Below are 24,718 nucleotides of genomic sequence, written 5' to 3'. Positions count from 1 at the left end.
TTAAAAGAACTGTGCCAGTGTTTCTGGAGAATTGCAAAATGTATTTGTTTAAAAGAAGTGTGCCAGTATTTCTGGAGAATTGCAAAATAGGACTTACTTTTAAAACAAAAAGAGTAATATGACACAATTCGATCAAGTTGTACCCCTTAAACTTTTAATGCACTAAAATAATACCTCATTATAATGTCCTTGGGGGGAGTCGTCTGTAGCAATTGAACTTTACCCAGCCACATCATGATCACGCTGATAAAACTCTGGTTTTGATTAGTCTGTAAGCTTTAAAAGCTGAGATTGGAGAAGAGATTCCACACTGGTTGGAGGAGCTCACTCTAGTTATAAAGATGACATTCAACGGTACCTGGAAGGCTGAAAGAAATGAGAACTATGAAAAGTTTATGGAACAGATGGGTAAGTGTGACGTAAGAAGATGAAAGAATATATAGTTCGTACATGCATAAACAGGTAAAGGTTTAATGCATTAAATTTGAAAAAATTGTAAACTGCAGGAAATGTTACTAAAAGAGAAAAACAAACTTCTGTCAGTAAGAGCAAATAAAAGTATTTAATAGCTCTTTAGCATTAGGAGAATATATTATTCTGTTACTTGAAATTATGCCCTGTCAGATGAATAATAAAATCCTAATTGAACTATTTTTTTCCTACTGCCATTAAAGTGCTTTAGCAACAGAAATGGATATCCAGACCAACCGTTCGGAGTTCAAAATAACACTAAACTTTAATGAGTGAACTAGTGCCAAAAACAACCATGGACAAATCGGCTTATTCATTAGCAGTATACAAAGGGACTTTAGGAGAAACCAATTTACAGCTGAATTGATTTCAAGTCTTGTATTGTGCCTGAATAAACTTGAATTCTGAAAATGTAATGCCATGATGTAAAGTATTAACACACTTACTGTAAAATCTTCTTGTGTATTTTGGCTCCAAAAAGTAAAGATCTATTCCTAATAGAAGTTAACTATTTGATTTTCCTCATGATTCTCAAAATATTTCGCAGCTTCTCCTAATTTGAATTATAAATAATGGCCCAGAAATTCGGGTCGGGGGCTTCCCGCGGATGTAAGCCCCCGATCTGCACTTGCCTTGCGCGCGGCCATTGAGCTCTGGGCTCCTGTGGAATTCTGATCCTGGGCCTGGTCCAGCTGCCGGCGCGCAGTGCTTGCGTATCCCAAGGGCGCAGTTAGTTCGAAGCGTCCCCTGGGATCACGTGGGCCATGGGCAGCCAATCGGAGCAGGGAATGCTCCATTCATAAGATTGACAGGAAGAGCTGTCAAGATTTATAAATACTACGGCCCCAAAATAGCACAAAATCTTCAAATACATTTTTTTTTTAATCACATTTTTAAAATCTATATATATATAAATCGGTCGATCTGTCTGTCCTTCTGTCTGTCTGTCCTTCTCTCTGTCCTTCTGTCTGTCTGTCATCACGTGTGCATCTGTCTGGTATGCGCTCGAAAGTTATAGAGCGTACCTACGCGTGCGTTACGTCGAAAGAAAGCTTACCTTTCCAAAACGGTCTTAAGCGTATTTACGTTTCGGCCGGGCAAAAATCGCGCCCGCGGTATCCGAAAAACCTTCAACATTCCGCTCATTAGCATCTCATTATCCACTCATTAGCGACAGAGTGACCTCGAGGTCTTATCGTTCTGAACCGAGGTGAGTAGCCGCTATCTTGCTTCCATTCTTTTTCCTGCTTTCTGCATCTTTCTTTTCAAATATACATTTCCAGCAAAATAAAATTGCTTTCATTACATTGTTTTAAAAAAAACTTCATTCATTTGTAAATATTTTCTCTAACCTGAAGATTCTTTTTCCTACCTTTCCCCGTTTTTGTTAGGCCTGAAAGCCTGGGGCTTTCTTGCCCAGCCAGGCCCGAGCTAGGTAATTGTCCCACGACTTCTGCAAAGCTTCCCCCCGGTGTCACGTTACCCGGGGCAACGGCGTCAGCCACGAGGGTCAGGGTGTGCGCACAGCAGGAGCAGCTGAGACGCGGCGTCTCTCTCTGTTCCGCGCTCGGCTCGGGCGGGGGGGGCGGGGCTCTCAGGAGTGCGGATCTCGGCCGGGGCTTGGTGAGCGGGAAGGGTTACCCCGGCAACCGGGCCCGCCGGCCGTCTCGCACAGCCGCAATTGGCGGACTTCAAGCCGGCTCGGCCGGGGGAGGCGGGGCTCGGAGAGCGGGGCTCTCGGGAGTGTGGGGTGGGGCGGGCGGGGCTCTCGGGAGTGCGGGGCGGGGCGGGGTGGGGCTCAGAGAGCGGGGCTCTTGGGAGTGGAGTGCAGGGCGGGCCGACGTGGCCGGTGCTCGGGAGGACGGGGGCTCGGAAGGGGGGGAAGGGTTACCCCGGCAACCGGGCGTGGCCGTCTCTCAGCCTCAAGCCAGCTCACGCCTGTTCTCGGGGCTTGGCTCCATTTGCGGCCGCGGGCCACTCGCCCTCTCTCTCTCCTTCCCTCTGTCTCTCTCCCCCCTCCTCACCTCCCCTCCTTTCCCCCCCTCCTCCCCTCCCCGCCCTCCCCGCCCTCCCCCCCTGCCCTCCCCCTCCCATCCTCCCCCCTCCCCTCCCCCCTCCTCTCCCCCGCCCTCGCCCCCTCCCCTCCCCCCTCCCCCCCTCCCCCGCCCTCCCCCCGCCCTCTCCCTCCCCGCCCTCTCCCTCCCCGCCCTCTCTTCCCCCCAGTCGCACTCTCTCTTCCCCCCAGTCGCTCGCTCTCTTCCCCCCAGTCGCTCTCTCTCTTCCCCCCAGTCGCTCTCTCTCTCTCTTCCAACAACAACATGCCCTCGAAAAAGCCTCAGCACCGCCGGGCACTCCAGCTAGTAAACTATAAATTACATGAAATAACTATTTTAAACAATAATTTAAATTTTTGAAAAAAATAATTTTATTTTCTAACGGGGCTAAAATTAAACTTACCTTGCTTTAATGTATTTAAAAATAATAAACCTGTGGAAAAAATGTTTTAATTTTAATTAATTGACCACTTACCTTGTAAAAAGCAAGCCTTACGCCTGCTTTTTACATGTCTAACTTCTGGAGACTTACCCTCCTGGGAAAACCTGCTTTTTATAGTTCTAAATTCTGCAGGCTTACCCTGGCGTGAAAACCTGTAAAAAAAAAACGAAGTTTGATGCGCACGCGCAGCCTCCCCTGCGCACGCGTTCGACCTCTGAACCCCTTCGTTCAGAGGATCGGAAGTGCCAGTTTCCCACGCATGCGCAGCGCATGCAGGAAACCGGCACTTCCATTGGGTCTACGGGTGAGTACCACGTGCATACTCACCCATGGAGACCCGAATTTCTGGGCCATTAGTAACGTCCATAATCAATAGTACAAGTGAGAAAGAAAATGCAACAAAATGTGTTCAGAAATAACCTGCTTCTATTTCAATTTAATAACAGTGCAATTCTTGCTTTACTCACCAGGGGTAAATGCTGTGAAAAGAAAGCTTGGAGCCCATGATAATCTAAAGATTACAATCCAGCAAGATGGGAATAAGTTCAGTGTCAAGGAATCCAGTACCTTCCGCACAAAAGGCATTGAGTTCACACTGGGGGTAGCGTTCGACTACTCCCTGGCAGATGGAACAGAATTGAATGTAAGAATCAAAAACAATTTTTCTTGTTGCTGTGCAAATTAATAAGATTCCCTGTGCAACAATAAGATTTCTTGGGGAAGGGCGGAGAGAGTAATTTAAGTTGACTTGTGATCTATCTTTTTTCGAAATGCCTTGCTTCTGCTCTGGGCATCCCTATAATAATTTTATTGATAAATTCACGTAACATTTCTGGAAAAAATGTTCATTTTTTGACTAATAGGAAGTATCTCTTTAGGGTTCATGGAACAGCGAGGAAGACAAACTTGTTGGAAAGTTCACTAGGAAGGACAATAGCAAGGTACTCCTGACGACAAGGGAAATAGTTGGTGGTGAACTTGTTCAGGTAAATTCATTGCTGGTTGTCATTTATAATAGAACAATCTGTGAACGTTTGACTAATCGCTGAGTTTATGATACCATAGTATTTGTACACATAAATAGTCTCCACAATAAGGGATTGTTTTCAAATTTAGGTAGAAAGAATTATCATTCACTTCAACATTCTTCTACTTTTTCCTAATTTCTTACAATTTTTGTAAACATTTTGTTCAAACTCTTCAAGAAAGAACTTGTATTTATAGAGCACATCCTCAGGACATCCAAAAGCATTTCACTGCCATTGAATTACTTTTGAAGTGTAGTCACTGTTTTTCTGTTAGCAAACGCAAGAGCCAACATCGCACACAGAAATATATCACCAGCAGCGACAAAATCATGACCAAATAATTGTTATGTTTTGGTGATGTTGGTTGAGGGTTGAATGTCGGGCAGGACACCGGGAGAATACTGCCATGGGATCTTTTACATCCGCTTGAACAGGAAGATGGCACCTCCGCCTCATCTGACAGACCTCCGACAGTGCAGCATTCCCTCAGTACTGCAGTGAAGTGTCACCTCGATAATGTGCTCGAGTCCAGAGTGCAATTTGAACCCACGACCTTCTGACTCAGAGGAAAGACTGATACGATTAAGTCAAATTGACACTGTAACATGCAGTGCTAATCCCGCAATCAGGGAACTGACTTGGAAGATTTATCAGACCTGACTATTTTAACATCACCAGAGATACCGATCCAATGCTGTTGTAACCTGGTGTGGAGATGCCGGTGTTGGACTGGGGTGGACAAATGTAAGAAGTCACACGACACCAGGTTATAGTCCAACAGCTTTATTTGAAATCACAAGCTTTCGGAGCGCTGCTCCTTCTTCAGGTGAAGTGGAGAAATGCATAAAGACACAGCTTATATAGTCAGAGAATCATTTGGAGATCCTGTGCAGCGAAGAAGTCTTGCTCGACCTTGTGCATGAAGATGTTTGCGTATTGGGGTGCGAACTGACATGATTCTCTGACTATATAAGCTGTGTCTTTATGCATTTCTCCACTTCACCTGAAGAAGGAGCAGCGCTCCGAAAGCTTGTGATTTCAAATAAAGCTGTTGGACTATAACCTGGTGTCGTGTGACTTCTTACATTTGTTGTAACCTGGGTAGGGAGGGGGGTGAAGTGAGACTTTCACCTGTTAATTTTCACTGCCCCTGACCCAAGTAGATTTCTCAGTTCAGGATCGCTTGATTATCTTTGGTGGTTCCCACCTGAGTCATTGTAAGGTCTTTGGTTTCCTCGTCCTTACAAGGGTTCTTTGATTCTGAGATTTACAGGAACAAAATCGTAGCTGACACAAAGGTTTAGATTCAAACCAAAACTGTTAGTTTATTAAAACCAACAAAACACAGACAAAAACCTGTTGAGATTTGGCTGAAACTTACAATCACCCATATAGCCAGTCGTTACCATTGTGGATTGTAGGCCTGGATTGGAGATGACCTGTCCCTATCTCTTTTATCTGACTGCAGCTGCCTACACAGCACAAACTCCTTGTAGAGGCAACTGATACTTACAATCACCCGTCCGGCTGGTCGTGGCCGACATCGATTGCAGGCTGGGAGCTGGAGATGACCGTCTTCCTTTCCTCCTTACACCTGGCAGTTCCTGTTGTGTATGTACCTTTAAGGGAAGAACTGGTTTTAGACTGCAGTACCGGCAGTGACCACCCCTGTATAAAAGGCCCCAGCAGGCTTCTGTATTTCAGTCTGACATTGCCCTCCTGTTCAGTAAAGTACCTGTTAAACTCTTCTCCCGAAGTCCGTGTATTATTGAGCCACAGACTTTACAGTGGCGACGAGTAAGTTCGAACTCACCTGCAGTGTGGCATCATCTCACGGGGATCTCGCCCTGAGAGGAGCTTTCTTGGAGGTCGTAGTCTGAGCAACGGGCGTCGACCGCGGGCAACCGCCCAAAGAATTCATCGGTGTTCGGAGAATTGCGGGAGAGACTGTGGAGAGCTGTGCTTGGCTCCCCAGTTAAGGTGTTCCAGCAAATCGTGCTGGTAGCAGGTAGTGCGCTGACCCTTCCGGACTGCGGCGGGCTCAAGCTCGATCGAGCGGCTCTACAAAACGGGCCGCGCAGTGTCGCCGGGCAAAGAAAACAAGAGAGAGAGAGGGTGGAGTGCACAGGGCACGGTCGGTGCTCAAGAACCGGGCAGCGGAGAGAAAATAAACGGGGGGGGAAGGAAAGCGAGATGCGCCGAAGCCGCGGGTCGCCGCCATTACCCCATAGAACGCTAGGAGCAGCACGGCAGCAAGGGGAAGAAGGAAAAGCGCGGGAGGTGCCATTTTATCCCGTTGGGGAAGAAGGAAAAGCGCGGGAGGCGCCATTTTATTCCATTGGGGAAGAAGAAAAAGCGCGGGAGGCACCATTTTAAATCACCCAAGATGCCGAAAAGTGGCAGTATCACTGCTTTCGACAATGAGGTAGAAGACTGGACCACGTATGTGGAAAGAATTGAAGTGTACTGCAAGGCAAATGAGGTGGCCGATGGAAAGAGGGCATCGGTATTATTGAATTTGATGGGCGCGAGTACGTACGGCCTATTGCGGAATTTAATTACCCCAGCTAAACCAATGGAGAAAAGTTTTGAGGAGATTGCTAATATCTTACAGGAACACCTAAACCCTACACTGCTGCTGATAGCAGAAAGATTCAAGTTCCATAAAAGAAACCAGCACAAAGATGAGAGCAATGCTGACTATCTTACGGAACTACACAAGTTATCGAAGCACTGCCAGTTCGGAGCAGGGCTGGCAGACACCTTACGGGATAAGTTTGTCTGCGGGCTCCAGAGTGAAGGAACCCAGAAACGACTACTTTCAAAAAAGGACCTGACGCTAGAACAGGCTTTCAACGTGGCAGTATCCTACGAAGCAGCAGCACGGGGAGCTGCGGAAATACAACAGAAACCACAAGAATACAGCGCTAACGAAATGGCGTATGGAGCAGAAAAGTGCTATCGCTGCGGCAGAACAACCCATGAGCAGAAGGACTGCTGGTTTAAGGACAAAGTATGCAGGCACTGCGGAAAAATGGGACATATAACAAGAGTCTGCAGGTCGGGAAAGAAAACCAACACGACAAAAACTACTAAAGAACAGTACAGGAAAGTAAAGAAACTGACAGACAGTAGTTCGGAAGATCAGGAGAGTGATAAGGACTCCGGGAGCAGGAGACTAAGTTGTCTAAAGTTACACAACGTGATCGCAAAGGAAGATCAACGAACCATTTGGGTCACCCTCATGATAGCAGGGTCCCCAGTAAAGATGGAATTGGACACAGGATCAGCCCTAACTGTCATGAATCGATGAGACTATGAGCGGCTATTCTCACACATACCCTTAAAGGACATGTTCATTGTATTGAAGACATACACGGGGCAAAAGGTCTACCCCAGAGGAAAAATAAGGGTGCCAGTTAAATATAATGGCAAGGAAACACAGAAACTATATATGTATATACTACGAGATGGAGGACCACCATTATTGGGACGTGAATGGGTCTGAAAAATACAATTGGATTGGCATTCCATTCTGGCGCTAACTGTGACTGACAAAAAGAATGATGACGTCGCACCTGGACGTCTGTCACAAATTCTATCTGACGCAGAAGAGGTGTTCCAACAAGGACTTGGGACTCTAAAAGGGGTAAAGGCAACCATAAAGATTGAGGATAATGCAAACCCAACATTTTTCAAGGCCAGACCGGTGCCATACGCGATCCGCCCAGCCGTTGAAGCTGAACTGGAGAGCCTGGAGCGTTCGGGTGTGCTGTCCAAGGTGGACTGGAGCGAGTGGGCCACACTCATCGTTCCTGTAATGAAGAAAGCATTGAGCAGCACGCCTGGGGAGCCAAAGAAGGTTCGCATTTGTGGGGACTTCAAGGTGACTGTGAACCCAGTCCTGCACACAGTACAGTATCCACTTCCGCGGATAGAAGATATTTTCGCCTCACTATCTGGAGGGAAACGTTTTACAAAGATTGATCTGGCCCAAGCGTATCTACAAATGGAGGTGGAAGAAGCATCTAGAAAATACCTCACGATAAACACTCACAAAGGCCTTTACCAGTACAATCGACTGGTATTCGAGGTAGCATCGGCCCCGGCTATTTGGCAGAGGGCAATGGAACAAGTCCTGCAAGGGATCCCGGGGACCCAGTGTTATTTGGATGACATCCTGGTTACGGGCGAAAATGACAACGAACACCTTGCCAACCTGGAGCAGGTGCTCACGAGATTACAGGAATATGGGCTATGAGCCAACCGCCCCAAATGCGAGTTCTTCAGGAGACAAATCTCGTAATGTGGCCACATGATTGATGAGGAAGGGTTGCATAAGTCACCGGACAAGACTGAGGCTGTAGTCAAGGCTCCAGCACCGGAAAATGTGTCGCAACTGAGGTCGTTCCTCGGGTTGGTGAACTACTACCATAAGTTCTTGCCGAATTTATCTACAATTCTGCACCCACTGAACGCCCTGCTGCAAACTGGAGTGACATGGAAATGGAGTGATGAGTGTAAGCCTGCCTTTCAGGAATGTAAATGCCTAATCACTTCAAAAGAAGTATTGGCCCACGACAACCCAACACTACCGATTCGGTTGGCATGTGATGCGTCACCCTATGGCATTGGAGCGGTACTGTCACACAAATTCCGTGACGGTTCAGAGAGGCCAATAGCCTTTGCGTCGCGCTCGCTAACCTCAGCCGAGCGTAACTACGCCCAGATTGACAGGGAGGCCCTCAGCCTGGTGTGGGGGGTGAAGAAGTTCAATCACTATCTGCACGGGCAGAAATTCACCCTACTGACTGATCATCAGCCCCTGGTCTCCATTTTTAACCCAAAGAAGGGCATTCCGGTGATGACGGCGCAACGGCTGCAAAGATGGTCACTTTTTCTAGGGGCACATCAGTATGACATAGAGTACAAAGGTACGAAACAGCATGGAAACGCTGATGGGCTGTCGCGCCTACCGTTGCCTACGGTAGAAGAAACACCTGCAGTGGACCCTGTTGAGATATTCCATGCGAACATAGCCGAATGTTTCCCTGTTACAAACTCGAGTATAGAGAAGGAAACCCGAAATGACACGACACTCTCTCGGGTCTACGATTTGATGGTGAAGGGATGGCCAGCATATGGCGACTCACTGTTGCCAGCATTCTCGCCAAGGAGAGAACAGCTGTCAGTGTGCTGGGGAACCTTGATGTGTGGATCCCGAGTGGTAATTCCACCCAAGTTGAGAGATAGAGTGCTCAATGAGCTTCATGAGGGTCATCTGGGAGGGGTAAAAATGAAGAGCCTAGCCAGGGCATTTGTGTGGTGGCCGGGAATCAATAAAGAAATCGAGGATATGACCAAGAGATGCACAGGATGCCAGAAGGTGCAAAACGCTCCACCACAGGCCCCGCTACATCCATGGGAGTGGCCCTCATCTCCATGGCAACGGGTGCACATTGATTTTGCTGGTCCATTTATGGACTCAATGTTTCTAATCGCTGTAGACGCCCATTCGAAATGGCCAGAGGTCATTAAAATGTCCTCCACCACCACGGAGAAAACTATTGCAGTCCTAAGGACCATCTTCGCCAGGAATGGGTTGCCAGAACAGATTTGCTCCGACAATGGGCCACAGTTTGTGTCTGAGGATTTCCGGAGGTTCCTAAAGAATAATGGGGTGAAACATTACACATCTGCCCCATATCATCCAGCCACAAATGGATTGGCTGAGAGGTTTGTTCAGACCTTTAAAAAGGCCATAAAGGCAATGTATAATGATGACATACCACTACAACACAAGGTGGATAGTTTCTTGTTTGCTTACCGGAATGCGACACATGCAGTAACCAACCAAGCTCCAGCCGTACTGTTCTTCAACCGAAGGCTAAGATGTCGCCTGGATTTGCTCAAACCAAACATAAGACGAGATGTTGAGGATAAGCAATTCCAGCACATAAATGAGAAGCCAACCCGGAGCTTCAAGGTAGGGCAACCAGTCTTGGCCCGCGACTACCGAACAGAAAAATGGCAGCCAGGAACGATATACACACAGCAGGGACCACTAGTGTACACAGTGGACGTTGGAGAGAGCATTGTGAGGCGCCATGCTGACCAGATTCTAGAGTCACAGGAACAAGCCAAACCCGTGCCACGAGAAGGTGCACCTGGTAATCAACCTGAAGTACAGATTGCGTCTACCTCAGAAGCAGTGGTATTGGAAGCTGACGAACCAACCATTGACCATGAACCAGAATCAGCTTCGCCGCAAGAACAGGATACTCGAGAAAGGCGCTATCCAGTCAGGATCAGGAAGCCTCCTCAAAGACTGAACTTATCAATGATTATTTCAGTTGATGTATATAATATCCAGAAAGTTGTAATTAGTTATTATTTAGTTGTTAAATGAATGTTATGTACTGTTTGTCTAAAAGGGGAGGAATTGTTGTATATGTACCTTTAAGGGAAGAACTGGTTTTAGACTGCAGTACCGGCAGTGACCACCCCTGTATAAAAAGCCCTAGCAGACTTCTGTATTTCAGTCTGACGTTGCCCTCCTGTTCAGTAAAGTACCTGTTAAACTGTTCTCCCGAAGTCCGTGTATTATTGAGGTGCGGACTTTACAGTTCCTGTAGTCAGAGCTAGCTTCCGAGAGAGAGAGCTTCCGAGAGAGCTTCCGAGTAAAAAGGAGAGAGAGCTGTGTGTGTGGTTCCTTCTTATAGTTCTTTTAGTCACCTGGCCCCAAATGCTGGGCCTCCCCCAACCAGTTTCGGCCGTTGGTTTGCTGAACTATCCGACATTCATACCTCATCAAGCTGTAATTCAATCACCGGAAGTGTACAGAGTTGTGAATTCGAAGATAATTCCTTATTTCCTCTCCCGCTTTCTGTAACGCATATTCAATGTGATTTCTATTACTGTTGATGGCCGGTTGGCTGATTGACTTGAGTATCTTCCATACATGTCAGGAAGTCGATCGTGACCCCATTGTTTCAGTTAAACTCAGAGCATTGTCCAGATGTTAATTTTTCCCATCGAAACCAATCATGATTCAAGGACTCACAGTTCAATATCAATGTCCTTTTCAGAGTTAATCATGAGACAAAGCTTTCATTGTCCAGTAGCAATGTGTTCTCCAAGAACTGCAAACTTTAATGACTGACACCTTTTCTGTGCCTTGAAGTTTAACCGTTTCATGCCCATATGCTGGGGCCAAACAGTTCCATGAAACTTACAGTCAGGAAGCTCACCCCAGGGAAGACAGGGAAATCACTGAGGCAGGCCTCAGGAACATATAGAAACATAATCGATTCCACGCCCTTGTGGCCTTTCAAATTGAAATGTTGCAGCACATTTTAAAATTTTATTTTCTGTAACTTGAAATGCAACATATTTTTAAACAAAACATATTGGCCTAGAAATTCAGTTGGTTGCGCCAGCCGGTAGCGCCTTAGGAGGAGTAGATGTCGGGCGCTAGGCGGCTAGCGGCCGGGCGCAGCGCGAACTGCGCCTCTCCCCAACTTCACTAGAGATTTAGTGGCGGCGCAGTCTTTGCGCGCGCTCATATGCGCGCGCAGATCATGACGTCATTTCCTCGTGCAACGCCCTTTGTGCGCCCCCAACCGGAAATTCAGTCGCGACGCCCCATTGTGCGCCCGGCGCCCCTAGCGACTGGTAGAGTGGAACGGTGCTCAGTCGATGCGGGGCGCGGGGGGCGCAAATTAAAGGGCACTCCTCCTGCACTATAAAAGGCTGCCATTTCGCAGCACTCCTTCTTGAGAGACGGATCTTTGCAGAGAGACCAAGGTAGAGAGCTTTCTGCTTTGGCTCAACACTCGGACAGGTACTTGTGGCTTCAGGCCACAGCTTTCCACTTGTCTTTGCCTTCATTGACATATCATTGTTTGCTAACATATTATGGGGGCTGCAATGGGTGCAAACGCTGGCTTTCTCCATTGCATCCAAAGGGCTCACAGACGCCGTGAGAGAGTGGCAGCCCTGGCTAGACGGAGAGGGGGCAACAGGCGTCGGGAAAGGAGGCCTTACCCACCCAGGGTATACCGCCAGCATTTCTCCTATCTCAACATGTCTGACGAGCAGTGTGTTCGGAGGCTGCGATTCCGAAGCGAGGTGGTCACAGAGATCTGCCACCTGCTTGGCGGTGATCTGCAGCCACAGCTGAGGAGCAGGACGTCTCTGTCGGTGGCAGTGAAGGTGACGGTGGCTCTCAACTTCTATGCCACCGGCTACTTCCAATCCGCCACTGGGGACATTTCCAACATCTCCCAGTTCGCCGCGCATTGCTGCATCCGCCAGGTGACCAATGCCCTTTTCAAAAGGAGACGTCAGTTCATCTCCTTCTCCATGGCCCTTGCCAAGCAGCAACAGCGTGCAATGGGCTTTGCAGCATTCTCGGGCTTCTCCATGGTGCAGGGCGCCATTGACTGCACGCATGTGGCTTTGCGGGCACCTCTGGAGAATGCCGAGGATTACCGCAACCGGAAGGGCTACCATTCGCTCAACGTCCAGCTGGTGTGTGACCACAGGCAGCTCATCCTAGCTGTCAATGCCCGCTTTCCAGGCAGCAGCCACGATGCCTTCATCCTGCGACAGACTTCTGTGGCAGACATGTTCCAGGCCCAGCCTCACCCACGAGGATGGCTTATCGGGGACAAAGGCTATCCTTTGTGTACCTGGCTGATGACCCCGCTCCGTGCGCCCTGTAGTGTATGTAACGTTCCACCTTTAAGAGAACTATTTTAAGGGTTGCACTACTTTATCTTGGCTACTGTATACTGTAATACCGGTGGTGACCACACCGGTATATAAGTGCTGTGTAAGGATTTATTGGGCAGATTCGCCCTGAACTTCGAACAGTAAAGTCCTGTTAAAGTTACTCTTGTAGTCTGTGTATTAATTCACCATATAACCCACAGACTTTACAGTGGCGACGAGTTCGATCTTACCCTGCGGCAGCGATACATCCGAAGCAGTTAACGAGCGTCGAGAGGAGGCACCCGCCCTCGTCATTCTGCTGAGAGAAGACTCGAGTCTGCAGAGCAAGGAAGAAGAAAGGATTCAGACACGAAGCCTTCCATCAGCAACAGGCAGTGATCGTCCCTTCTGCCACGGTGGTGATTGAGCCGATCAGCCACGAGAAGCAAGTCGGCCACGTTGACTGTGAGTAGGGGGAAAATAAAAAAAAAAGAACGGAGGAAGGGCGGTGAACTCGACCACGGTCGGGGGGGAAAGGAGCCGGACAGAAGTCGGGCCCAGAGGCGCTGAGACTAGGGCAGCGTGGGGCACAGATGCCACGGTGCAAGCGGGAACGCAGCCGGTGTGAGAGACCGGGCTACCAGCGGGAACGCAGCCGGTGTGAGAGACCAGGCTACAAGCGGGCTGGGAGACGCAACAGCGTCGTGAGACAGCTCGACCGCGACCGGCGAAAGGCCGGGCAGCTACCGAGGCCGCGAGGCGCTGCGACCGATTTCATAAGGCGCGGGAAGAAATAAAAATAAGAAACCGCGGAGAACTCAGCCGCAGCCGGGGGAGGAAAGGACCGGACTGCGAGAGGGCTGGGAGGCGCGATTGGAAGCCGCTGAGGGAGAGACAGAGCCCGAGCGAGCGGGAGAGACAGAGCCGAGCGAGGGAGACCGAGAAGATTCAGCCAGCGGCTGGAACTGTTCGCCGTCAACGGGTTGTCCCCAGCGCCGGTTGCCCTGCCGAGAAACGGGAACAAAGAACGCACTGAAGCCGGCGCGCAGGCTGCGAACCCCGAAAGCCAGCGGTCGTCGCCCGAGGGAAAAGCTTACCCCTCCCGCCAGTAGGCGGAGAAGAAGACAGGAGCGGGAAACTGCCATTTTGAAAGTGGGCGGGGAAGAAGACAAGCGCGGGAAACCGCCATTTTTGGAAAAAAAAAAGTTAAAGAAAAATTTCGTTGTTGTTTCTCAGGAAGATTGTGAAGATGCCTAAGCGTGGCAACATCAACGAATTCGATTCTGATGTGGAAGATTGGACCACGTATGTAGAACGCATCGAGATATATTGTAAGGTCAATAAGATAGCAAATTATGACAAAGCTCTAACCTTACTAAACACAATGGGTGCGAAGACATACGGGTTATTGAAGCATCTTCTATCACCAGCTAAACCGGCGGATCAGTCTTTCGCTAATATTGTTGCTGTCCTGAAGGATCATGTGAACCCCACACCGCTGATGTTAGCGGAACGAGCTAAATTTTACGGGAGAACGCAACTAAAGGAGGAAAGCAACGCGGAGTACCTGGTTGAACTGCGTAGGCTAGCAAAATACTGTCAGTTTGGGGTAAATCTGACAGAGGCACTGAGAGACAAGTTCGTGTGCGGGATGTCGAAGGAAGGAACACAAAAGCGACTGCTCGAAGAGAACGATCTTACACTTGATAAGGCTGTCCTTATTGCAGCATCGCACGAAGCCGCAGCGAGAGGCACGGCGGAAATGCAGCTGAAGACAGCGGTACTCAGTGTGGATCAAATGACTTCGGGTACAACGAAATGTTACCGTTGTGGGAAGACAACACACGACCAGAACCAATGCTGGTTTAAAAACCAGGAATGTAGAAAATGTGGCAAACTTGGTCACATAGCTAATGTATGCCGGTCAGGAAAGAAGACCAGCAACAATAAGTCACCGCAGAAGAAGTACAGAAAGGTACATAACGTGACTGTGAAGAGTCCAGATGAACTGAATTCGGATTCAGACCCCAACAGCAAGGAACTGGGTAGTCTGAGGATTCACAATGTGAGTAAAGAAGCTGACTGACAAACTATCTGGGTCACACTGCAGATTGCAAAAGTCCAAGTGAAGATGGAAGTGGACACTGGATCGGCGTTGACGGTCATGAATAAACAAGATTACAAAAAGTTATTCAAACATATTCCCCTACGGGATACGGAGATAGTATTGCAGACATACACGGGGCATAAAGTATACCCCATCGGAAAGATAATAGTCAAGGTGAGACACAAGGGCAAAGATCACCAAGGAATGGACTTATATGTACTACCCGAGTGAGGTCCACCACTTCTGGGATGGGAGTGGATCAGGAAAATAAAGATAGACTGGCACTCACTAAACACAATGACGGTAGATTTCGGAAAGAAAGATGTCAAACCTGAACGGTTGTCCAGAATATTGTACGAGGCTAAAGAGGTATTCCAGCAGGGACTGGGAACACTGAGAGGAATTAAGGCAAAAATCAAGATTGCAGAACATGCAAGCCCAAAATTTTTCAAAGCCAGATCTGTACCTTACGCGATACGACCTGCTGTGGAGGCAGAACTGGAAGAGCTTGAACGTGCAGGGGTACTGTCGAAGGTGGACTGGAGTGAGTGGGCCATGCCCATTGTTCCCGTCATGAAGTCTTCATCAAGTAACAAGCCAGGGGGACCGGGGAAGGTCCGCATCTGCGGAGACTTCAAGATCACAGTTAATCCGGTGCTTCACACGGTACAATACCCGCTTCCGCGGATTGAGGATATCTTTGCTTCATTGTCTGGCGGGAAACACTTCACCAAGATAGACCTGGCACAAGCATATTTACAGATGGAGGTCGAGGAAGAGTCACGCCAGTATCTCACAATCAACACGCACAGAGGCTTGTATCGATATAATAGACTGGTTTTTGGAGTAGCTTCGGCTCCAGCAATTTGGCAGAGGGCCATGGAGCAGGTCTTACAGGGTATTCCAAGCACTCAGTGTTACTTGGACGCTATCCTGATTACGGGAGAAGACGAGGAGGAACACCTCACAAATTTGAAACTGGTGCTCACCAGGTTGAAGGAATATGGCCTTCGAGTTAATCGCCAGAAATGTGAGTTCTTCCAGAAACGGATCTCGTACTGCGGTCATGTCATTGACCAAGAGGGGCTGCACAAGTCACCTGACAAGATCGAAGCGGTCGTGAAGGCCCCCGCTCCGGAAAATGTATCACAGTTGAGGTCGTTTCTGGGGTTGATTAATTATTACCATAAGTTTCTGCCAAATCTATCCACGGTGCTGCATCCGCTGAATGCTCTGTTGCGGAAAGAAGTACCATGGAAGTGGAGCGAGGACTGTAAGAAGGCCTTTCGCAGAAGCAAGGCATTGATTACCTCTGAGGAAGTGTTGGCTCACTTCAACCCAACGCTACCTCTTCGTCTAGCTTGTGATGCTTCCCCTTATGGTATTGGAGCTGTACTCTCACACAAGTTACCAAATGGCTCGGAAAGGCCAGTCGCATTTGCGTCCCGATCATTGACCTCCGCTGAGCGAAATTATGCTCAGATAGATAGGGAGGCTCTCAGCCTTGTGTGGGGAGTAAAGAAATTCAATCATTACCTGCAGGGCAAGAAGTTTACATTGCTGACAGACCACCAGCCGTTGGTGTCCATATTCAACCCTAACAAGGCCGTTTCCACTATGACAGCACAAAGGCTACAGAGGTGGTCCGTTCTACTAGGGGCACACCAATATGACATCGAATACAAAAGGTCCAAACAGCATGGAAATGCTGATGGGTTATCGCGCCTACCGTTGCCAGTGGAAGAAGAGGCGACTACAGTGGACCCAGTGGAGATGTTCCACTCAACCATAATGGAATGTCTACCAGTAAAAAATTCCATGATCGAAAACGAAACAAGAAATGACCCGACTCTCTCACGAGTCTACGATTTAACGGTGGAGGGATGGCCAGTACATGGCGAACCAATGCTGCCAGCATTTTCGCACAGAAGAGAACAGCTGTCAGTGTGCCGAGGAACCTTGATGTGTGGATCTAGAGTGGTGATTCCACCCAAACTCCAGCAGAAAGTACTAAAGGAGCTTCACGAGGGGCATCTGGGTGGAGTGAAAATGAAGAACCTAGCCAGAGCGTTTGTGTGGTGGCCAGGTATTGATGGAGACATCGAAGAAATAATCAAGAGCTGTCTAGGATGCCAGAAGGTCCAAAACGCGCCACCACAAGCTCCTCTGCATCCATGGGAGTGGCCCTCATCTCCATGGCAAAGGGTACATATCGACTTTGCTGGTCCATTTATGGACTCAATGGGCTGAAAATTCAGTAGGGTTAGCGCCCCATTTGAGGCGCTAGAGGGCCTAGCGCCGGAGTTATGGCCGGTTTGTAAATTCAGTGGGGCCCTGCCATCGGCGTTAGACCGGTTGCGCTGCGCCGGCACCGATGACGTCATCGGTGTGCGCAGCGTCCCGGTTGCCGTGGTGATAGGCCCCAACGCCAAAATTGAGTTGCGGCCGCCTCGCCCGTGGCAGCCGCAACTAACGATGTTTCAGCAGAGTCCTACGCGAGTTAGCACCGGCGCATTAAGGTCGCGCGGCGGCCGGCCGCTTTCCCGCCGGCCGCCTGCCCGCACCTCCCTCCCCGGACTCCTCCACCCCCCCCGCGCGGAACAGATGCGTCTGGCCTGCGAGCCCGGCACTTCTCCGAGGTGCCGGGCTCATTTTTTTCAAGATTTCAACGGCCAGCGGGCGGGTGCAGGCAGCTCCTCCTTAACTGAAGGAGGAGGCCTGCACTTCCCCAGCCTGCCGCACCGCATCGGGTGCCGCAGCGCCGGAATTGCGCCGCAATGCGGCAGTCAGCGCCCATTTCGAGGCGCTGACACCCTCCTGTAGCGCCGGCAGTCGTTTGGGCGTGGCGCTACTGAATTTTTGGCGCGCGCAGGGGGACTTAGCGCCGGCGCTAAATTTCCGGCGCTAAAGCCCTGGCGCGGCGCCAAGTGAATTTCTAGGCCAATGTTTTTAATCACGGTGGATGCACACTCCAAGTGGCCGGAGGTAATAAAAATGTCCTCCACCACCACGGAAAAAACCATCACAGTATTAAGGACCATATTTGCCAAGAATGGGCTGCTGGAACAGATCTGTTCTGATAATGGACCGCAATTTGTGTCCGAAGAATTCAGGAAGTTCTTAAAAAGCAATGGGGTCAAGCACTATACGTCCGCCCCATACCATCCCGCCACCAATGGATTAGCTGAAAGGTTTGTCCAGACCTTCAAGAAGGCCATAAAGGCCATGGGTAATGAAGACATAAATCTACAACATAAGGTAGATAACTTCTTTTTGGCGTACAGGAATGCAACACATGCGGTCACAAACCAAACTCCCGCCATGATGTTTTTCAATAGAAGAATAAGATGCCGGCTGGATTTGATTAAGCCAAACGTCAGAAGGGACGTAGAGAACCGGCAATTTCAAGGCATGAATGAAAGGCCAACTAGATCCTTTCAGGTAGGTCAACAAGTTTTGGCCCGGGACTACCGTACCGAGAAATGACAGCCGGGAACTATTGGAAAAAGGCTAGGACCGTTGATGTATACCGTGGACATTGGTGAAAGCATAATAAGGTGCCATGTGGACCAGATCATAGAATCATCCACAAAGGCCCAACCTACTCCACAACTCTATACGTCTAATGTTGAAGCAGAGATACCCAGAGCATCTACCTCCGATCCGGTAATACTGGAATCCGATGAACCTGAAACGGTCCTTCAAGCCGAATCGACCTTGCCAGAAGAACCTACTACACCACCGAAAATGACTACACCACCGAGGCGTTATCCGGACAGAGTCCGGAAGCCTTCAGAGAGACTGAATCTGTGAACTGTTTCACATAAAGTTGTATATATGTTAAGATGTTATATTAATGGGAATATGTATATATTGTTAACCTAAAAAGGGAGGATTGTAGTGTATGTAACGTTCCACCTTTAAGAGAACTATTTTAAGGTTTGCACTACTTTATCTTGGCTACTGTATACTGTAATACCAGTGGTGACCACACCGGTATATAAGTGCTGTGTAAGGATTTATTGGGCAGATTCGCCTTGACCTTCGAATAGTAAAGTCCTGTTAAAGTTACTCTTGTAGTCTGTGTATTAATTCACCATATAACCCACAGACTTTACACGCCCAGCACCCCTGCTGAAGAGGGATACAACGAAAGCCATCAAGCGACCAGGAACATCATCGAACAAACAATCGGCGTCCTGAAGCAATGGTTCCGCTGTCTGGATCATTCCGGTGGAGCCCTACAATATTCGCCGGAGCGAGTCTCCCATTTCGTGGTCGTTTGCTGCATGCTGCACAACCTGGCTATCCGCAGGACTCAGCCACTGCCACCAGAGATTGGAGGACCACCTGAGGAGGAGGAGGAGGAGGAGGAGGACCAGCACAGGAGGGAGGCAGAAAGTGCAAGGGCCGCCCGTCGCCGGCTTATTGAACATCGCTTCTAGGCCTCCTCTCAGGGAATGGCTTGTGCCAATGTCAGCAGATGAATGTAGCCGCTCCACAAGCCCTCAGCTGAGCAGGGCAACCAGGACTTGACAAAAAAACCATGCACAGTGCAATTTAAGAACAATAATTTATTGCAAACCTCTGCCCTTCCCACATTACAACCTCATATGGAGAAGCCCCCCCAAAAACACAAAACTACCAGTCTTGGCCTTACAAAAAGAAAGAAAGACACTAGCCTCGGCCTTACAAAAACCCAACTACACCAATCTCGGCCTTACAAAAAGCACCAGGCATTTGTGCAGAGCTTCTACTTTTTGCCCTGCGAGGGCGATGCCTTTCGCATCCTTGCCTGGCCCCTGCCCGCCCTGCAGCTCCTCCTCAATGGGAGCCCAGTGGCTGCAGCAAGGCTGGGGGAAGGCTGCTGAGGGTCAGATGGCGAGACGGCAGATGCCCTTGGGGGTCGGCCTGCACCAGCTCTGGCCTTGGAGGGGCCGGCTGCTGACTGCTCCAACTCTGCCTGGGCGGCAGCAGTCTGTCCAGCAGCTCGTGGCAGCTGCAATGGCGGAGTGGCAGTGTCGGCTGCAGGAATGGTGCCAACCTGGCAGATCGCAGGTGCTCGCTGGTCACCTGAGACATTGGCACTCGCACGGGCCAGCACTGCAGCATGCGCAGCAAACAGCTGAAGAACAGACTGCTGGGCTGCTGCTGCGCGGCGGGTGCCCTGGCGATGCCTTGCTGATCCAGCGAGGGTGGCAGCAGTTAGTGCCCGTGTGGCCCTGGTCTGTGTCCGCATGACAACAGCCAGTGAATGGACAGCATGACTGAGCACTTGGCTCGAAGCCGCCTGTGCTGCCGCGAAGTCCTGTAGACTCCTGGCCTGTGCTGCTCCAAATTGCTGCACACTCCTTGACAAAGACTCAATGGAGTCAGGTATCCTTGCCACTGCAGCCATGAGCTCATTGTGCCTGCGCTCAGCCTGGACGGCCATTTCCTCCAGGAGCCGCACCTCCTCTGCGCTCACCGTCGCAGGACTGGAGGCCGCACTCACCCTCTGGGGAGAAGTCCGCCGAGCTTCCCCACCCCTCCCGCGTTGCTGCAGGCCACTGGGCCCCGGAGCTTCACTCTCCTCCGACCCTTCCCCCCGGCTCCCCTCCAGGGAAGACGTGTCCCCTTCATCGCCATGGGCTGGCGCGGCTGAGGGTGGCACTGATGTGCCGGCTTCCTCTTCCTCCTCCTCTAATTCGGAAGCGCTGACAGTGGCAGCTTGAGGGCCCGCCTCCTCACCTGGCAATTCACCATCTGAAAGCAGGAAGGCACAAGAGTAGCTTTAGAGTGAGGACAGGGCGGCAGCGAGGGAGGCATGAGTGCTGCCATTCACTGCATTGGTCGGACAGTGGCAAAGGATGCTGATCTGAGGCGCAAGTGGAACGAGAGAGGTCAAAAAGGTGATGCCCTTACCATTGGTGCCCAGAACAGGGTCAGCATCTCCACTGGCAACGGGGCCAATCAGCCGGCCTGCCATAATGCGCTCCACACGCTGGTCGAGGTCGGAGAGCTCTTTGACGTCAGGACGGCCTCCCCCGGTCTCAGTTCGTTTCCGCCGGTTGTACGCCACCTTGGCCTGCAAGAGAAAGGACGGCCTCTAAGTACAGTGTGAAGCCCTGATCTTGTCTGCAATGCCTCCCATGGTCGAATAGCTTGTACAGTGTGTAGCCCTGATCTTGTCTGCAATGCCTCCCATGGTCGAATAGCTTGTACAGTGTGTAGCCCTGATCTTGTCTGCAATGCCTCCCATGGTCAAATAGCTTGTACAGTGTGTAGCCCTGATCTTGTCTGCAATGCCTCCCATGGTCGAATAGCTTGTACAGTGTGTAAAGTGCTGAATGTGCAAGTGATTTTCATGACAGTCCCATAGCTGCTGGATGAGGGCTGGCCATTAGGGCTTTCAGGTCCCTTTGCCCATAAAGTGAGGTGCACATGCAGGGATGAGGAGGACACTGGAAAGGGTACTCACCCTGACAACCCGAGTGAGGTCGTTGAACTTCTTCCGGCATTGCACAGGAGTCCTGGCAACCACGCTGTTGGAAGACACCCTGTTTGAGACCTCCCTCCAGGCTTTCCGGTAGGCGCTGGGCAGCGGCCTCTTGCCACCTTCTGGGAACAGAACATGGCGCCTGCGCTCCACTCCGCCAACCAGCAGCCTCAGGTCACCGTCGCTGAAGCGCTGCGCTCTCTCCCTGGCCTTCTCCATAGCCCTGGCGTTGTGCAGGTGAAGCTGAAGTGGTCAGGCCTAGGTTGAGGGCTGCAGTGTGCAGGGCGTGGCAGGCAAACAAATCGACCCTCCCCCTTTAAGAGCTGACCGGCGCCAGAGTGTCTGCCGTCAATCAACAACTCACCGCACCGGCGCTGCGCCCAGCCTCGGGGGTATCGCTCAGCACCGCCGGCTTAGCGCCTAAAGATAGTCATGCATCGCCTGTTTTAGCGCAGCAGCAACCTCTTGGGGCGATGCGACTGAATATCGGCGAAGGTGGCGCGACTTTGCGCCGGGCGCAAACTTTAGCGTCCGCCCGACTTTACCGCCCCAAAAGTGGCTATACTGAATTTCTAGGCCATTCTCTTTTCCAATAGCCTAGAACAGTTCAGCACACATTAGGGCTTTTGTTGTGAAAAGTTACCTTGGGTTTAAAACCGGTACAATAACTTTTATGAAATCTCTTACAGACTTACTTATATGAGGGAGTTGATGCCAAGAGATTCTTCAAAAAGGAATAGAAACCTGTCCTTGTGTCGCCATCGTTGCAATGAATCTCTGAAAATCCCTGATGCACAGTTTCCTGTCAGCTCTGCATCTTTTTAATTTCCATTTTTAAATATCTATACTGTTTGAATGTATTTGTAAAGATACAACAATGGACTTTTAGCCCTAGTAACTTCACTGTATATGTCTGGCCCATATAGTATCTCAGGCAAAAAACAGCTGACATTTCAAAACCTGGTCGATCAGTTCTGAAGTTAGCAATGCCAATTAATGTGCTTCATTAATTCATCTCACAAAGAGATGTAAGCACTAAATTGTATGGGTTGAAATGAATGTGTTTATTTTCTACAAGAAATAAAAGTTTTCTATATTACTAAAAGGTGATGGTGATTGTTTATCATTATTGTTTCAGGTGTTTTCATGTATCACAATTACAAATGCTTCTCACAATATACGTAAAATCTATAAGAAAACGCTTTCCCTATCATGACCACACCGTTGCTTTAAACCATATATTTTCTCTTCTTAATTTTTTGCATGTTCCTGCTGATATTACTCTATACTCTGAGTGTGGTCATTTTTGAGGTGAAATTCTCCATTTAATGAAAAATGGCTACTTTTCTTTTCTCTGCAATTAACAACTGCTAACAAAATTGCAAGAGCATAGGGCTAGAAATTAGTCCATGCAGCGCTTGTTTTTCGCACGTTACTTGGACTATGAAAGCCTCCAAATGGTGGGCAAGAGACGTACACACATTTCTGGATAGAAGTGTGACACCCACCATATTGGGTAAGGACAAATAAGAGGCATCCTTTACCCACACTTGAAGCAGATGTTAGGCCCTTTGCAGGGGGATAATACCTGTTTCAGGTCCGCTTTCCAAGATTGGTTTGCCCTGAGGCAGTTCACACCATTGTAGCTGCACTCAGGGAAACCAGCCCTAGGGATCGTCTGCAACAAAGACAGTAAGGGGGAGAAATTCAGTATCGCCACGTTTGGGGCGTTATACTCGAGCGGGCGTGAAATTTAGCGCCCGGTGCAAATTATCACCACCTACTGCTAAATTGACCTGCTTCGCCCCAGGAGGTGCTTAGAGTGCTAAAACAGGCACTGCACGACTGTCATAAGGCGCTAGGCCGGAGAAGCGAGGCGCTACCACTGAGGGCGGGCACAGCGCAGGTGCGGCCAGTTAACAATTGCACGCAGACACGCTGGCGCCGGTCAGCTCTTAAAGGGGAGGTTCGATCTTGGATTGCAGCCACACCCAGTGCATCGGAGCCCTGATTCTCGGCCTGGACAGACCTGCTGCCACATTCTTACAACTAGGACCATGGAGAGGGCCAGGGAGCAAGCGCAGCGGTTCAGTGAGGGGGCCCTGCAGGTTCTGGTTGGCGGGGTGGAGCGCAGGCGATCTATCCTGTTTCCGGACAGTGGCAGGAGGCCGCTGCCCAATGAGTATCGCAAAGCTTGGAGGGAGGTGGCTCACAGAGTGACCTCCAGCAGCATGGTGCCTAGGACGCCTGCGCAATGCAGGAAGAAGTTCAACGACCTCACTCGGGTTGTCAAGGTGAGTACCCTTTTCAGTATCCTCTTCATCCCTGCATGTCCACCTCACTTTATGGCTAAAGGGTCCTGAAAGCCCCAATGCCCAGCCCTCATCCAACATCTATGGGCCTTTCATGAAACTCACACGCACATTCATCACTTTACACACTGTAAGGGCTAATCGACCATGGGAGGCAGTGCAGCCAAGATCAGGGCTTCACACTGTAAGGGCTATTTGACCATGGGAGGCATGCAGCCAAGATCAGGGCTTCACACTGTAAGGGCTATTCGACCATGGGAGGCAGTGCAGCCAAGATCAGGGCTTCACACTGTAAGCGCTATTCGAACATGGGAGGCAGTGCAGCCAAGATCAGGGCTTCAAACTGTATTCAGAGCCCATCCTTTCTCTTGCAGGGCAAGCTGGCCCATAACAGGAGGCAGCAGCAACGGACCGGGGGAGGCCGGCCTCACCTTCAAGACCTCAGCGATCTGGAGCAGCGAGTCCAGCGGATTATGGCAGGCCAGATGATTGGCCCCGTCACCACTGGAGATGCCGACCCCGTTCTGGACAGCAATGGTAAGGTCATCACCTTTTTGACCTCTCTCCTTCCACTTGTGCCTCACACCAGCATCCTTTGCCACTATCGAGCCAATACAGTGCATTGCAGCACTCATGCCTCCCTCGCTGCCAACCTGTCCTCACACTAAAGCAACCCTTGTACCTCCCTGCTTTCAGATGCTGATTCGCCAGGTGAGGAGGCGGGCCCTCAAGCTGCCAGTGTGAGTGATTCTGAAGGCGAGGAGGAAGAGGAAGCCGGACCATCAGTGCCACCCTCAGCCGAGGAAGCCCATGGCCATAATGGGGACACGTCTTCCCTGGAGGGGGGCAGGGGGGAAGGGTCTGAGGAGGGTGAAGCTCCGGGGCCCAGCGGGCTGCAGCAAAGCAGGGGGGGGGTGGTAGGGAAGCTCGGCAGCCTTCTCCACGGAGGGAGAGTCTGGCCTCGAGTCCTACTACAGTGAGCGCACAAGAAGTGCGGCTCCTCGCTGAAATGGGCACCCAGGCGGAGCACAGGCACACTGAGCTCATGGCTGCAGTGGCAAGGATGCCCGAATCCATTGAGTCACTGCCAAGGAGTGTCCAGGACTTCGGC

General features: G+C 50.1%; 1 protein-coding gene across 2 annotated transcripts; it reads left to right on the top strand.

The window, feature by feature from the left end:
• Positions 1-283: 283 nt before the first annotated feature.
• LOC147122974 (fatty acid-binding protein, intestinal-like) lies at positions 284-22,403 on the top strand. Of its 2 annotated transcripts, none has more exons than XM_085962916.1 (4): positions 284-408; positions 3,438-3,610; positions 3,846-3,953; positions 18,929-22,403. In XM_085962916.1, exons 1-4 carry the CDS (start codon positions 342-344, stop codon positions 18,953-18,955), a joined length of 375 nt encoding a protein of 124 aa, XP_085819042.1. In that variant the 5' UTR covers positions 284-341; the 3' UTR covers positions 18,956-22,403. The 2 variants fall into 2 exon arrangements, with proteins under 2 accessions (XP_085819042.1, XP_085819033.1); XM_085962907.1 differs by having other exon boundaries at positions 288-408; positions 21,985-22,403.
• The last annotated feature ends 2,315 nt before the right edge of the window (positions 22,404-24,718 follow it).

Source organism: Somniosus microcephalus, chromosome 2 (genome assembly GCF_052327205.1).
Source record: "Somniosus microcephalus isolate GS21.2 chromosome 2, FLI_Smic_1.0, whole genome shotgun sequence".
Taxonomy (NCBI): domain Eukaryota; kingdom Metazoa; phylum Chordata; class Chondrichthyes; order Squaliformes; family Somniosidae; genus Somniosus; species Somniosus microcephalus.
Note: the sequence above shows the minus strand (reverse complement) of the source record. Positions and strands in the feature narration are given on the sequence as shown.